Below are 14,071 nucleotides of genomic sequence, written 5' to 3'. Positions count from 1 at the left end.
GCCTTTGTGTATGGAAGCTCACATGCACACTTGTATTGTGAGATGATTCCTGACAGACCCCTGTCCAAACCCTGCATATAGCCAACTCTCACCTCGTTTCTGTAGGATTTCTTGCAGATCCGGCTTGGCAGCTCTATCTATGAGAGTCTCTTCATCATTGTCCTGATCTGCATCATCTTCTGTTGTGGAAGATCCTACAGAGAGGATTTGGAGTTTGGTCCCTAAGTCTTGAACTTCTGGCTTCAGGAAGGCAGCTGGGCCATCAATGCCTGCAGGCAAAAGTGAAACAGAATGGAGAAATCTCACAGTTTTTGTAACTGGCTGACTGTGTTAAGCATCACAAGAAGGCACCTAATTTCACCTCTCCCCACTCAAACACCCTTTTAGAACACTGATGCAGCTGAGTGCCCAGACATTTTCCACAAGGGGAGGAAAAAAGGCCGTCTTCCCAAAGAAGCACTTTACAGGATTCTGAGTCAGGAGACCTACATTCTAAATCTGGCTCTGACAGACTTCCCGTGTTACCTTGGGAAAGTCACATTAACCTCTCCAAGCCTCAGTTTCCCCATCCCTAAATGGGGATGATGATACTTCTATTGTCACAAGGGGTTATGAGTTTAAATTAATTGATGTTTGTAAAGCACATTGAAACTCCTAGATTTTATTTTTTTTATGGGCAACCATTTTAAGCCTTTACTGTCCACAGTAGTCATCTTCTTTGTTAATCACCTTGATGTTAGTCTATGGGTATGTCTACACTATGAAATTAGGTCAAATTTATAGCAGTCGGTTTTGTAGAAAGTGTTTTTATACAGTTGATTGTGTGTCCCCCCACACAAATGCTCTAAGTGCATGTAGTCGGTGGAGTGTGTCCACAGTACCAAGGCAACCATCGACTTCCGGAGCACTGCACTGTGGGTAGCTATCCCACAGGGGAGGGATAGCTCAGTGGCTTGAGCTTTGGCCTGCTAAACCCAGGGTTGTGAGTTCAATCCTTGAGGGGGCCATTTAAGGATCAGGGCAATAATTGGGGATTGGTCCTGCTTTGAGCAGGGGTTTGGACTAGATGACCTCCTGAGGTCCCTTCCAACCCTGATATTCTATGATAATAACATTAACAGGGATGATGTTAAGTGAAGAGAGTTCCTGCAGTCTCCGCTGCCCATTTGAATTCTGGGTAGAAATCCCAGTACCTGATGGGGCTAAAACATTGTCACGGGTGGTTCTGGGTACATATCGTCAGGCCCCCCTTCCCTCCCTCCGTGAAAGCAAGGGCAGACAATCGTTTTGCGCCTTTTTTCTTGAGTTACCTGTGCAGACGCCATATCACGGCAAGCATGGAGCCCACTCAGCTAACCATCACTGTATGTCTCCTGGGTGCTGGCAGACGCGGTACTGCATTGCTACACAGCAGCAGTTTATTGCCTTTTGGCAGCAGACAGTGCAGTATGACTGGTAGCCGGTGTCGACGTAGTTCTGGGTCCTCTTTTAACAGACCTCGATGAGGTCAGGGGTGCCTGGGCAAACATGGGAGTGACTCAGCCAAGTCATTCCCCTTTTAAGTTTCGTTTCATGGCGATTCAGTCCTACGGGCAGTGCACTGTCTTTTAACCTCCAGGCAGCAGAAGATGATGGCTAGTCGTCATACTGCACTGTCTTCTGCCGAGCACCCAGGAGATGACGATGGCTAGTGGTCGTACTGCACAGTCTGCTGCCAGCAAGATATATAAAGATAGATGAAGTGGATCAAAACAAGAAATAGACCAGATTTGTTTTGTATTCATTTTCTCCTCCCTCCCCCTGTGAAATCAACGGCCTGCTAAACCCAGTTTTGAGTTCTATCCTTGAGGGGGCCATTCTGTTTCTCGCAAAGCCACCCCCTTTGTTGATTTTAATTCCCTATAAGCCAACCCTGTAAGCCATGTTGTCAGTCGCCCCTCCCTCCGTCAGAGCAATGGCAGACAATCGTTCCGTGCCTTTTTTCTGTGCAGACGCCATACCACGGCAAGCATGGAGCCCGCTCAGATCACTTTGGCAATCAGGAGCACATTAAACACCACACGCATTATCCAGCAGTATCTGCAGCACCAGAACCTGGCAAAGCGAAACCGGGCGAGTAGGCAATGTCAGCGCGGTGACGAGAGTGATGAGGACACTGACACAGGCTTCTCTCAAAGCATGGGCCCTGGCAATGCAGGCATCATGGTGCTAATGGGGCAGGTTCGTGCCGTGGAACGCCGATTCTGGGCCTGGGAAACAAGCACAGACTGGTGGGACCGCATAGTGTTGCGGGTCTGGGACAATTCCCAGTGGCTGCAAAACTTTCGCATGCGTAAGGGCACTTTCATGGAACTTTGACTTGCCTTCCCCTGCCCTGAGGCACATGAATACCAAGATTAGAGCAGCCATCACAGCTGAGAAGCGAGTGGCGATAGCCCTGTGGAAGCTTGCAACGCCAGACAGCTACCGGTCAGTTGGGAATCAATTTGGAGTGGGCAAATCTACTGTGGGGGCTGCTGTGATACAAGTAGCCAACGCAATCAAAGATCTGCTGATATCAAGGGTCGATCACTGCTTGCAGAGGCAATAAAGTCATTGTTGCTTCACATTCATGAAATGCATGAATTTATTTATTTGCATTTATTAATTCATCACACAAATAGGGGGATAACTACCAAGGTAGCCCAGGAGGGATGGTGGAGGAGAGAAGCACCAGAAGGGGTGGTAGAGGAGGGAAGGACAAGACCACACAGCACTTTAAAAGTTTAAAACTTATTGAATGCCAGCCTTCTGTTGCTTGGGCAATCCTCTGGGGTGGAGTGGCTGGGTGGCCGGAGGCCTCCCCACCGCGTTCTTGGGTGTCTGGGTGAGGAGGCTATGGAACTTGGGAGGAGGGCGGTTGGTTACACAGGGGCTGTAGCGGCGCTCTGTGCTCCAGCTGCCTTTCCTGCAGCTCAACCATATGCTGGAGTATATTAGTTTGATCCTCCAGCAGCCTCAGCATTGAATCCTGCCTCCTCTCATCACGCTGCTGCCAGCTTTCAGCTTCAGCCCTCTCTTCAGCCCGCCACCTCACCTCCCGGTCATTCTGTGCTTTCCTGCACTCTGACATTGTCTGCCTCCATGCATTCGTCTGTGCTCTCTCAGTGTGGGAGGACAGCATGAGCTCAGAGAACATTTCATCGCAAGTGCGTTTTTTTCACCTTCTAATCTTCGCTAGTCTCTGGGAAGGAGAAGATCCTGTGATCCTTGAAACACATGCAGCTAATGGAGGAAAGAAAAAGGGACAGTGGTATTTAAAAAGACACATTTTCTAGAACAATGGCTACACTCTTTCACGGTAAACCTTGCTGTTAACATTACATACATAGCACATGTGCTTTCGTTCCAAGGTCGCATTTTGCCTCCCCGCACTGTGTGGCTAGCTCCTCATCCCTCCCCCCTCCCCGTGGCTAACAGCGGGGAACATTTCTGTTCAGCTACAGGCAAACAGCCCAGCAGGAACGGGCACCTCTGAATGTCCCCTTAAGAAAAGCACCCTCTTTCAACCAGGTGAGCATGAATGATATCTCACTCTCCTGAGGATAACACAGAGAGAGAAAGAACGGATGTTGTTTGAATGCCAGCAAACATACACTGCAATGCTTTGTTCTACAATGATTCCCGAGTACATGCTACTGGCCTGGAGTGGTAAAGTGTCCTACCATGGTGGACAGAATAAGGCTGCCCTCTCCCCAGAAACTTTTTGCAAAGGCTTTAGGAGTACATCCAGGAGAGCCGTGAATGCCAGGGCAAATTAATCATTAAACATGCTTGCTTTTAAACCATGTATAGTATTTTAAAAGGTACACTCACCAGAGGTCCCTTCTCCACCTGGCGGGTCTGGGAGGCAGCCTTGGGTGGGTTCGGGGGGGTACTGGCTCCAGGTCCAGGGTGAGAAACAGTTCCTGGCTGTCAGGAAAACCAGTTTCTCCGCTTGCTTGCTGTGAGCCATCTACCACCTCATCATCATCATCATCTTCCTTGTCCCCAAAACCTGCTTATGTGTTGCCTCCATCTCCATTGAAGAAGTCAAACAACATGGTTGGGGTAGTGGTGGCTGAACTCCCTAAAACGGCATGCAGCTCATCATAGAAGCGGCATGTTTTGGGCTCTGACCTGGAGCGGCCGTTTGCCTCTCTGGTTTTCTGGTAGGCTTGCCTCAGCTCCTTAAGTTTCACACTGCACTGCTTCGGGTCCCTGTTATGGCCTCTGTCCTTCATGCCCTGGAAGATTTTGACAAATGTTTTGGCATTTCGAAAACTGGAACGTAGTTCTGATAGCACGGATTCCTTTCCCCATACAGCGATCAGATCCCGTACCTCCCTTTCGGTCCATACTGGAGCTCTTTTGCGATTCTGGAACTCCATCACGGTCACCTCTGCTGATGAGCTCTGCATGGTCACCTGCAGTTTGCCACGCTGGCCAAACAGGAAATGAAATTCAAAAGTTCGCGAGCCTTTTCCTGTCTATGTGGCCAGTGCATCTGAGTTGAGAGTGCTATCCAGAGTGGTCACAATGGAGCATTCTGGGATAGCTCCTGAAGGCCAATACCGTCGAATTGTGTCCACAGTACCCCAAATTCGACCCGGCAAGGCCGATTTCAGTGCTAATCCCCTTGTCGGGGGTGGAGTAAGGAAATTGATTTTAAGATCCCTTTAAGTAAAAAAAAAAAAGGGCTTCGTCGTGTGGACGGGTGCAGGGTTAAATCGATTTAATGCTGCTAAATTTGACCTCAACTCCTAGTGTAGACCAAGGCTAAGAATACCCTGCTACGTAAGTCACAGTAAACTAGGGGGTGTTCACAGCTGTAGACAAGATACCAAAGTATATGTAGCTGCCACGTGGGTTTCTGGTGGAACCAACGTACACAAGATTAACCATATAAAGCAGCTGTGATACTGCAGTTCTTGTCACAGACACTTTACACAGAGGGTGCACTATGTGCCAGGGATATGGGAGAGTGAAGGTTGTTTGGGGTACCTTAACTCTGCATTTCCAAACCATCTAGAATTTGTTTTAAGTGCAGTCTTCGGTTTGGATTTCTTGGTTTTCTGCTGTTTTTTGTATTTTAAAACTACAGTGGTTTACTCAGATGTTTTACCTTTGCGTTACTGACACATTTACAATCTTCACTCCATTTTAAAGATTCTTGGTCTGAAAGTATACAAGCAGCTTCAAGGTCAGGGAAGCTATCCAATTTTCATCCCTCTGACTTCTGTAGTATCTAGCTTCCTGATTCAGGGGTGTTTTTATTCTCTCCTGTCTCATTTCAGAAGCACGCTCTCCAACCAGAAAGTTTCTCACAATCTGCTTTCTCCCAGTTAATTCTAAGCAGGCTATCAGTCCAGCAAATGCTACAGCTGAAGTCTCCTCTCACTCCTCTCCCAATCTGCAGCCACTGATCCACAGAACAGGAAAGAGATTTAAAGAGATGGGCTGCCAGGAGACAATATATTTCTAGGAGCAACCACTAAGTTCATTTTTATCCTTTTTAGCTCATGGTATCCCTTTAATGTGTATCACAAAACCCCAAGACACACCCTGCTACCTCCCTGATAGTTTGCCAGAATCCTGGCTCTCGTGGTACTTTTCCGATACTTTCCCAGGATTGTGGGGTTTTCCCTGTCACCTCCTATGCCCCATCATGTGTGGGGCTCCCTGGCCTGTGAGCTCATCACACTCTCTTGCTATGTCACTGTTCCCAATGGGTCTTGCCACTATTTCACTGTCATGCTGTGAGACTACTGAGCTCTTGCCATTGGCTCCTTGCTTTCTCAGTGCCTATAGCTTTCCTTACTACCAACACTTTGCTGCTATGTTGCTGTAACCTCCCTGCCATATTCAGGGCCCACTGATCCCAAAATTTACCTCCTTACCATATGGCAAGAAATCTAATGGATCCTGTTTGCATGTCACATGGACAAGACTCTGAAAAACTCCTCTCACCCGACACTTGGATTTGTAATTTGAGAGGATTGGCCCTGCTTTGAGCAGGGGGTTGGACTAGATGATCTCCTGAGGTCCCTTCCAACTCTGATAGTCTATTAGAGTGAGTTAACAGGATAGTGGAGAGGAATTCCAGGACTGAGATGAAAGAGAATGCAAAAATCCCTGCCACCAGCAGAGGGGGGTTTACTCCTTCAGAGTTTCAGAAGGAATTGGGCTGTGGCTGAAACCCAGCGTGTATAAGGAACGTCAGTGAAGACAGGAGAAACTAAGAAAGCTAAATTCAATATTCATCAACCCCTGTACTGCCTTCCCCTTCCCAATCAGCCTGTCACAACAATTTTTGAGAACTCTGTCATGATAGTGCATGTTGCTGCTATTCATTTATTCCCTGTCCTCCTTTTCTCTTACTGCTTCAGAAAAATCCAATGAATCTCTCCTGCTCCAGATGTATAGCTCCCTACATTTCTGGGAACACTACTAAAGTACCCAGGAGGTGAGGAAACTAAACAATTCCACACGTAATTCTGTTGAGCCAGATGGCTTTGGTCTAACTCTAAGGAGAGATCATTCAGAGGTGGATGGATTTTCCCAACCTAATTATTTAATCTGACACTGGAGTCCAGGTCAGGTTGATAGTTTTTTACAGCGCAGTGTTGCTTAGCACCAGATGAGTGACAAGGAACAAATGAATGCTGCTCTTCTTTTGTACCCAACAAAATCAATCCCTTTAGTTTCTCGGCCACCCATTCCCCTGGGGAATGTAAATGTGATCACCCCAAGGTAAAAACAAATTAGCATTAGTAAGAATGTCTGTTGATCAGGAGGACTACGCACCATGCAGGACAACATCGCTGTGAAAAGGGGTGTGGGTCTCTACTAAGGGAGTCTGCTCCTCACACCCTTTGGGCTTTGATCTACGCAGCTTTGCTTCTGGATTTGGCTGCACCATCAAGGGCTCAAGACGTTTCTTCCTCTGCTTCTTCTCCAGAAGAGCTCTCTGTAAGAGAAACAAAGGATACGAAGGAAGGATGAATAGCCACACACACTAGAGAGGAGGCGGCAATGCATGATCCCTCCCTGGCCATTGGCAAAGTATTTTATATTGGAACCACTGTGAAGTCTGAAAAGCTCTGGTGCGCTCTGATAAGGGTTTCAAGCTTCGGTGAAGTCTGCATCCTGGAATCATTCTGAAGACTCTGGACTGAGGCACTCACTTGGACTCTCAGATTCCATTGCTGGCAGCCAGGGGTCAAGGCACCACCTTAGACTGCGACCTAATCCTTGGCCATCAGCAATCTTTTGTCTTTGTATCCAATATAAACTGCCACAACTCTTTAATTCACACTGAGTTAAATTTAGCAGGTTTACTCAAAATTCACTATGAAGCATTTCACAAACTAGAATTAGCGATACAAAACTTGTCTGGTGGTTTCATTAATCACTGTCCATAACTTACCTATTTAAAACTGATGGATAGGATAGAAATGATGACCCATCAGGACCCTCCAGCACAGGGGTGGGCAAACTACGGCCTGCGGGCCACATCCGGCCCCTCAGGATGTGGCCCGCAGGCCGTAGTTTGCCCACCCCTGTGCTGGAGGGTCCTGAATTTGTACCCAACAAAATCAATCCCTTTAGTTTCTCGGCCACCCATTCCCCTGGGGAATGTAAATGTGATCACCCCAAGGTAAAAACAAATTAGCATTAGTAAGAATGTCTGTTGATCAGGAGGACTACGCACCATGCAGGACAACATCGCTGTGAAAAGGGGTGTGCCCCCCATGGTGCCGTAGGCCCTGCGCCGCTCTCAGAAGCGGCCGGCACCACGTCCCTGAGCCCCAGGGGGGGCAGAGGGCTCGGTGCATTGCCCTTGCCTCCAGGTACCACCCCCCGCAGCTCCCATTGGCCGGAAATGGGGAACCGCGGCCAATGGGAGCTTCATGGAGCCCTGTGCCCCTCACCTCCCCCAGAGGCCACGCAGGGTTGTGGTGCTGGCTGCTTCTCGGAGTGGCGTTGCGTGGCGTGGCGTGGGGCCAGGGCAGGCAGGCAGGGAGCCTGCCCTGGCCCCGGTGCGTGCTGCTGCTACCCCGGAGCCGCTTTAGGTAAGCAGTGCCAGGCCAGAGCCCAAACCTCTCCTGCACCCCTGTCCCCCAACTCCCTACCCTAAGCCCCCTGCCTGCACCTCGCACTCCAACTCCCTGCCCTGAGCCCCCTGCCGCACCCCGCAACTCCCTGCCCTGAGCCCCCTGCCGCACCCTGCACTCCTGTGCACACCAACCCCGTGCCCTGAGCCCGCTCCTGCACACCGCACCCCCTCACACCCCGCACTCCCTCCCACACCCCAACCCCTTGCCCTGCATACAGTTTCCCCATCCAGATGTGGCCCTCGGTTCAAAAAGTTTGCCCACTCCTGCTCCAGCATCTCTGATTCTATGACTAAACATTCTGTCTTTTTGAAAAACATCTTCAGTTACTAAATTTGGTATGTCAAATGTGTAATAGTACAGATAAGCTAATTTCATATTAAATGCCAAGAAGTACATTTGTGTAGTATTACTTCTGCATGGATAACAATTCAAATATTTTATAGTGAAATCTTAACATAAGGTTGCTCTATCTAGACTTTTAACCATATTTGAGGACTTGACCCAGGAGCAAGTAGGAACAAAAGGTTTCTAAGAATGTACAATTTTGACTGAAAAAGATGTTAAGAAAACAACCCAGATAAAAAGAAGGGAGAGGGATTTGGACAAAAATTGATCTGGATGGGTGGGACTCTCTATGGCAGTGGTTCCCAAAGTTTAACAACCTGTGAACCCCTTTCACTAAAATGTCAAGTCTCATGAACCCCCTCCTAAAAATGAATATTTCCAGGGATTTTCTCCTTTACCTGAGTATAAATTATAAAAGCAGTGATCTTGGAAATAAAATGGTTTTTTATGCCATGCATATTAAAACATCAATAATAATCATTACAGAATTTTTATTACATTATGAAAACAGCAACACTCTTCCAAGATCTCAATTTTGTAGCTTGTATCACTTTGAATAAGCCTGTTGTAAGCCAAGGCTCCTATGTTTCATCAAGGAGCATCAGATGTGAACCAGCAGGAAGGGATTTAAGAAGCCGACTCAACGAGTTCCTCCAACACAAGCATTCAGGTCTTGAGCAGTCCAGGCAAACCACGCACGTTACAACAAAGCTTAAAACTTGTTCTTCAGAATAATTTTAAAAACAAAACTAGCTGCCTATTTAATTTTAAAAACAGCAAAAAATGTCCACCTCCCTTTCCATTTCTTATAAGGAGTCTTGAAGAGTAAAGATGTGTGACAGATATGCTTGCTTTGATCTGCTTAGCTCTTGGAAGTCCAGGGGCTTCACTGGAGGCTACTGGCCCCACGCTGCCCAGGGTTCCTAAGGACAGGTCTGTCCACCATTAGGGAATTCCCCAAGAACCCCCTGTAACATTTTGAGAACCCCAGTTTGGGAACCACTGCTCTACGGGAAAGGGAATTATTAAAGAAATTCCTCTTATGACAAAACGCCAGCTTCCTACATATCCCCGACCCGCTTACTTAATACCCTATTAAAGGATCTACATTTTAAACAGAACGACAAATTAATTTCTTTTTTATTGTTAGCAGCTAAGTTTTGCATTGCACATTACCAGAAAAATGTAACTGCTCCTCCTATGGAACTGAGGTATAGCAAAATATGGACTGTCCTTGTAATGGGAAAGCTATCACAGCAAGTATGTACACAAGAGAAGTGCCAAAAAAAGAATGGATGTTTAGAAATGTGGTCATCCTTTTTGACATACTCAGAGGAGGAGGACTCTCCAGTCAGCAAGCCAGAATCTTTAGCCAGGTTCTTGAATATTAACCTGATGCTACATCGGAACAAGTTATGTAGTAGTTAACATGTTATTGCAACTGTGTCTTAGTAAAATTTCAAAACACCACCACCACCAAAAAAAATCACAAAATGCCAAAGTTAAGCTTGAGACCACACCTCTTTCCCTGCTCCCTTGTGCCTATGCATTACAATGTGATAAGAGTCTTCAATTACACTGTGTAACAGGTTGAGCACTCACTGCCACAGCACCTCCTACTGGTTGCCTCAGGAATTAGCTCCTCAGCCTCAGAGCACCCCCTGCTGGCCGGTGTCTCTCCCGTACCCCAGTGCCCTTTACCTTGGGGTTCTGCCCACTGACACTGTTCTGCTTCAGGTACCCCATGTTCCCAGGCAGCTAGGTCCTTCCCACTCCAAGGATGGAGTGAGACTGACCCAGCTCTTCCCTTAGCCCTTGTATCAGGTTCAGCTTGGGTTGGCCTGATTGGGTGTGGCCACAGCTATGCCTGCTCTTATCCTCTTTTCTAATTGGGTCCCAGCCACAACCCTCTCCAAGGGCTGCTTTTAACCCCTGCTCTCCTGGAGTGGGGCAGCCACCCCACTACACACTGCCACATCCTATTTCTCAAATCCTTGACCTGAACTCACTCTTCCAACTGACATTACTATTGCACTCAGTGATATTATTGTGATTCAGCAAAACAGGTCAGGACTTGCACAGGAAATGGACTTTCTGATAGGAGCAGGCATCCCCAGAGGAGAACTCACAACTGACAGCTCCCAGACACTGGGGGCTATGGATAGGACAAGAAGGAGTAGGAGTTACAGGGGAAGTCAAGGGTGTTTCAATCATTCATGTTGAGTTAACTGAATGACAGAGAACTGGATATACCGAGTGAACTCATTCCTTGTGATACAAAGCTGAATGACAAACTTAGCCAGAGTCAAATGAACTATGAATCCTAATCTTAGGGCTTGGCTTCACTTGCAAGTTAGAGTGCATTAAATCAGTCCCGGGCGCCCTAACTCCCAAGGTGTCCACACTGGCAAGGCACTTAGAGCACCTGGACTCTGCAGCTGGAGCACTCCTGGTAATCCACCTCCACGAAAAGCATAAAGCTTGCTGCACCCCGGCTGAAACGCCCAGGCGTCAGTCTGAATGAGGTGTTGCATTACTGCGCTGTGATTGGTCTCCGGAAATGTCCCATAATCCCCTGAAGTCAAGTGGCCACTCTTGTCATTGTTTTGAACTCGGCTGCAGGCATGCAGATATACCCTTTCAAAGCTCAGTTTCTGACAGCCGGCTGCTTATCTGCTCCGGAACAAAGCAACCATCACTGTGGAATGCTGCTGCTGTGAGTGTGTGAGAGAGAGAGGTGGGGAGGGGGGTCTGCTGCTGTCTGAACTTACAAGACAGCATGCTGACACACTCTCTCCCCCCCAAAACCCACTCTCTCTCCCTCCACATACACACAACACACTCCCTGTCACACTCCACCCCCCCGCCCCCACCATTTGAAAAGCATGCTGCAGCCACTTGCACACTGGGATAGCTATCACACTGCACTGCTCTCTGTGGTGTTGCAAGTGCTGCTAATGTGGCCACACCAGTGTGCTTGCAGCTGACAGTGTAAACACATGACAGCGTTTTCCCTGCTGCGGTCTCCGAAGGCTGATTTAACTCCCAGAGCTCTACATCTGCAAGTGTAGCCATGCCCTGAGTGTCAACATATATAACCATGTCACTTGTGATGTCATAACAAGTGATAAAGGAAACAAGTTCTAACTTAAAGAATTAGGGTAAGATGCTGCTGGACGCATGCGTGTAACTGTGAAGAGAACTACGCTTGGTACGGAGAGTTACAAGGTCTGTGAAGGAAAGTGGAGAATCAGATTTTAGTACACTGTAGCTCATCACTGAGCCAAATGGGATGTTCTACATGTGTACAAGTCACTTGCACTAAAGACAGATCATCCCTGTGTGCTCATTAGTAACCCTAAGAGCAATCTGAAGGTTGTTCTAATTGATGATAGCCCCCAGTTCTCAGTCTCCACATTCTCCTTAAAGTAAGTGGACACCTGGAGGCAGGTGTCCTTCTATCATCATTCCCCTCCGAACCTATGAAACTACCCTCTCTCTTTTTGTTTCTAGTGATGGCTCTTTCCCTGCGTGTATCCTCAATTGCAAAGCTCAGTTCTTGGCCCTTTGCTCTTTTTTATCTCTTTCGGCAACTTTCCTCAGAAGGTCTGGAGTGTGCACACTGTTTCTTTAATTGCATGATAACATACGAAGGCTAGATTGCATGTGCTGGTTCATTATCCTAGCACTCTTCATGAGCGCTACCGCACATGAGCTGGTTTGCTGTCGTAGTTGGCATTCCTGAGAGATGGGCTACATGGGTTACAGTTATTCTAATATTATTTGTGAGAGTCATGTTCTCTAGGCTGGTTTGTTACTGGGTTACTTCTGAGACCTGTGCTGTCCAAGTTAGTTTGTTATTGTAACATTACACACAAAGGATAGCCTGAACATTAAAAATATATTTTATAAGTATTAAAATATTGGTTTGGAAGAAGAAACAACATACATAAGAATTAGAGAAACTTTGAAAATACAAATTGAAGGTCAAATTTACCCTTCTGATTGGTAGTCGGACCCTTTACCAGAAATTCAGGTCTGCTGGTTCTGCAGTTGTACAAAATATATAACCAGGCTCAGATCACAGAACATACCAGTATATTGTTACAGGACTAAAAAATCCAAAATATATTCCATAATCATCCAAGAGCAGGAGGGAAGGAAATATGAAGGAAGGAAATGTCAGGGAGCAAGACAGCAAGAGTCAACAACACATTATCCTCAAAATAAATATGAGAGAGAATCTGTCATTGACATTTCCCTTATCTGACAGACAGACAGAAGAGGAGAAGGGAAGCAAGAGAGACATTATACATGCAGTAAGAATATACCCAGTTACTATAGGCGTTGGAGACTGAATCTGGGGGTCAGTATCTGATACCAGTAAACTAACTCTCTAAGAGCAACCTGACTGATTCTTCTACTAGGCCAGGTTTTTTTAAAGCATTTTAGTGTTTGCTGGCCTAGAAGTTTATTTCCATCTTAGGCCTAGTCTATACTTAAAATTTAGGTCATCACAGGAACAGTGCTCAGAGTTGTGAAAAATCCAAACCTCTCAGTGTAGACATGGTTAGGTTGACAGAAGAAAGCTTCCACTGACCCAGCTACCACCGCTTGTGGAGGTGGAGTTACTGCAGTGATGGGAAAACCCCTTCCATTGCTGCAGTGTGCGGCTATATGATGGTGCTACAGTGGCATAATTATGGCACCGTAGCCATGCTGTTGTAGCACCCATAGTGTAGACACGGCCTGAGTACAGTACAATTCTGTTTTAACAAAGAGTTTATGGGACACACCAAAACTTCAAGAAAACAGGGTTTGGATACATGGGACAGTATTTCATCATGCACACCTTCATTTAACAGAAACTTTTGGTTAACCAGAAGGTAGAAAAAATGGGATACTAAGGTCATTTGTTTTAAAAGGGTTTCTCTCTATTTCTGTGTTTGATTAAGGCATGGAAAATGTATTATTTAAGTAGGCTTAGCATAATTCTTTTTGTTTAATAATTTTGATAGAGAGTATCAATATTTATTTTTAAGCATTGTTTTAGATTTTGTCTCTCTTTAAATTTTCACAGTTGTGGAATTATGGGGGAGGAGATCTCAGACAATAATTATTTAATGACAGTAAATGTTAAGATTTCGAACATTAAAGCTACCTAAATGGTGCCTCTGCTCCAGCTGCACTAAATGCTAGCTTAACACCACATTTTATACACATTAAGGTGGAGACTGCAGTAAGTTCTCAAGCAGCATTTCTCTTCCTTTGCCTATCTGTAAATGTAGATGATTATAGATAGAAATATTTTTTCATCAGTTTGAGTGTGTATGGTAAAAACAGTATTTACCAATAAAAATCTAATTCCCCCAACCAGCCATTTAAGGCTGCTAGAGTGCAGTTCACTTTGTTTGAACGAGATGGCATAACAACTTTATAATCAACATTGCTAAGTGTTCTTTTAAAAATTCGCTTACACTGATGTGATGTCCAAATAATAGAATTGGATTTTGTTTACTTTTGGCTAATATCCAACTCTTTCTTCCATCCCTGTATTATAATGGAGATTAATATACTTCAGGGAAAAG

General features: G+C 46.2%; 1 protein-coding gene across 1 annotated transcript in view; it reads right to left on the bottom strand.

Annotated features, from left to right (window-relative positions):
• The window catches only part of TULP3 (TUB like protein 3), an 81,076-nt gene that overhangs the window by 22,339 nt on the left and 44,666 nt on the right, over positions 1-14,071 (bottom strand). The window contains 2 exon segments of the mRNA XM_048823309.2: positions 93-269; positions 6,826-6,988. Coding sequence (XP_048679266.1) covers positions 93-269; positions 6,826-6,988 — 340 coding nt within the window.

The sequence above is a fragment of the Caretta caretta genome, chromosome 1 (genome assembly GCF_965140235.1).
Source record: "Caretta caretta isolate rCarCar2 chromosome 1, rCarCar1.hap1, whole genome shotgun sequence".
In the NCBI taxonomy this organism is placed as follows: Eukaryota; Metazoa; Chordata; order Testudines; family Cheloniidae; genus Caretta; species Caretta caretta.
This window is presented reverse-complemented; position numbering and strand designations above follow the sequence as displayed.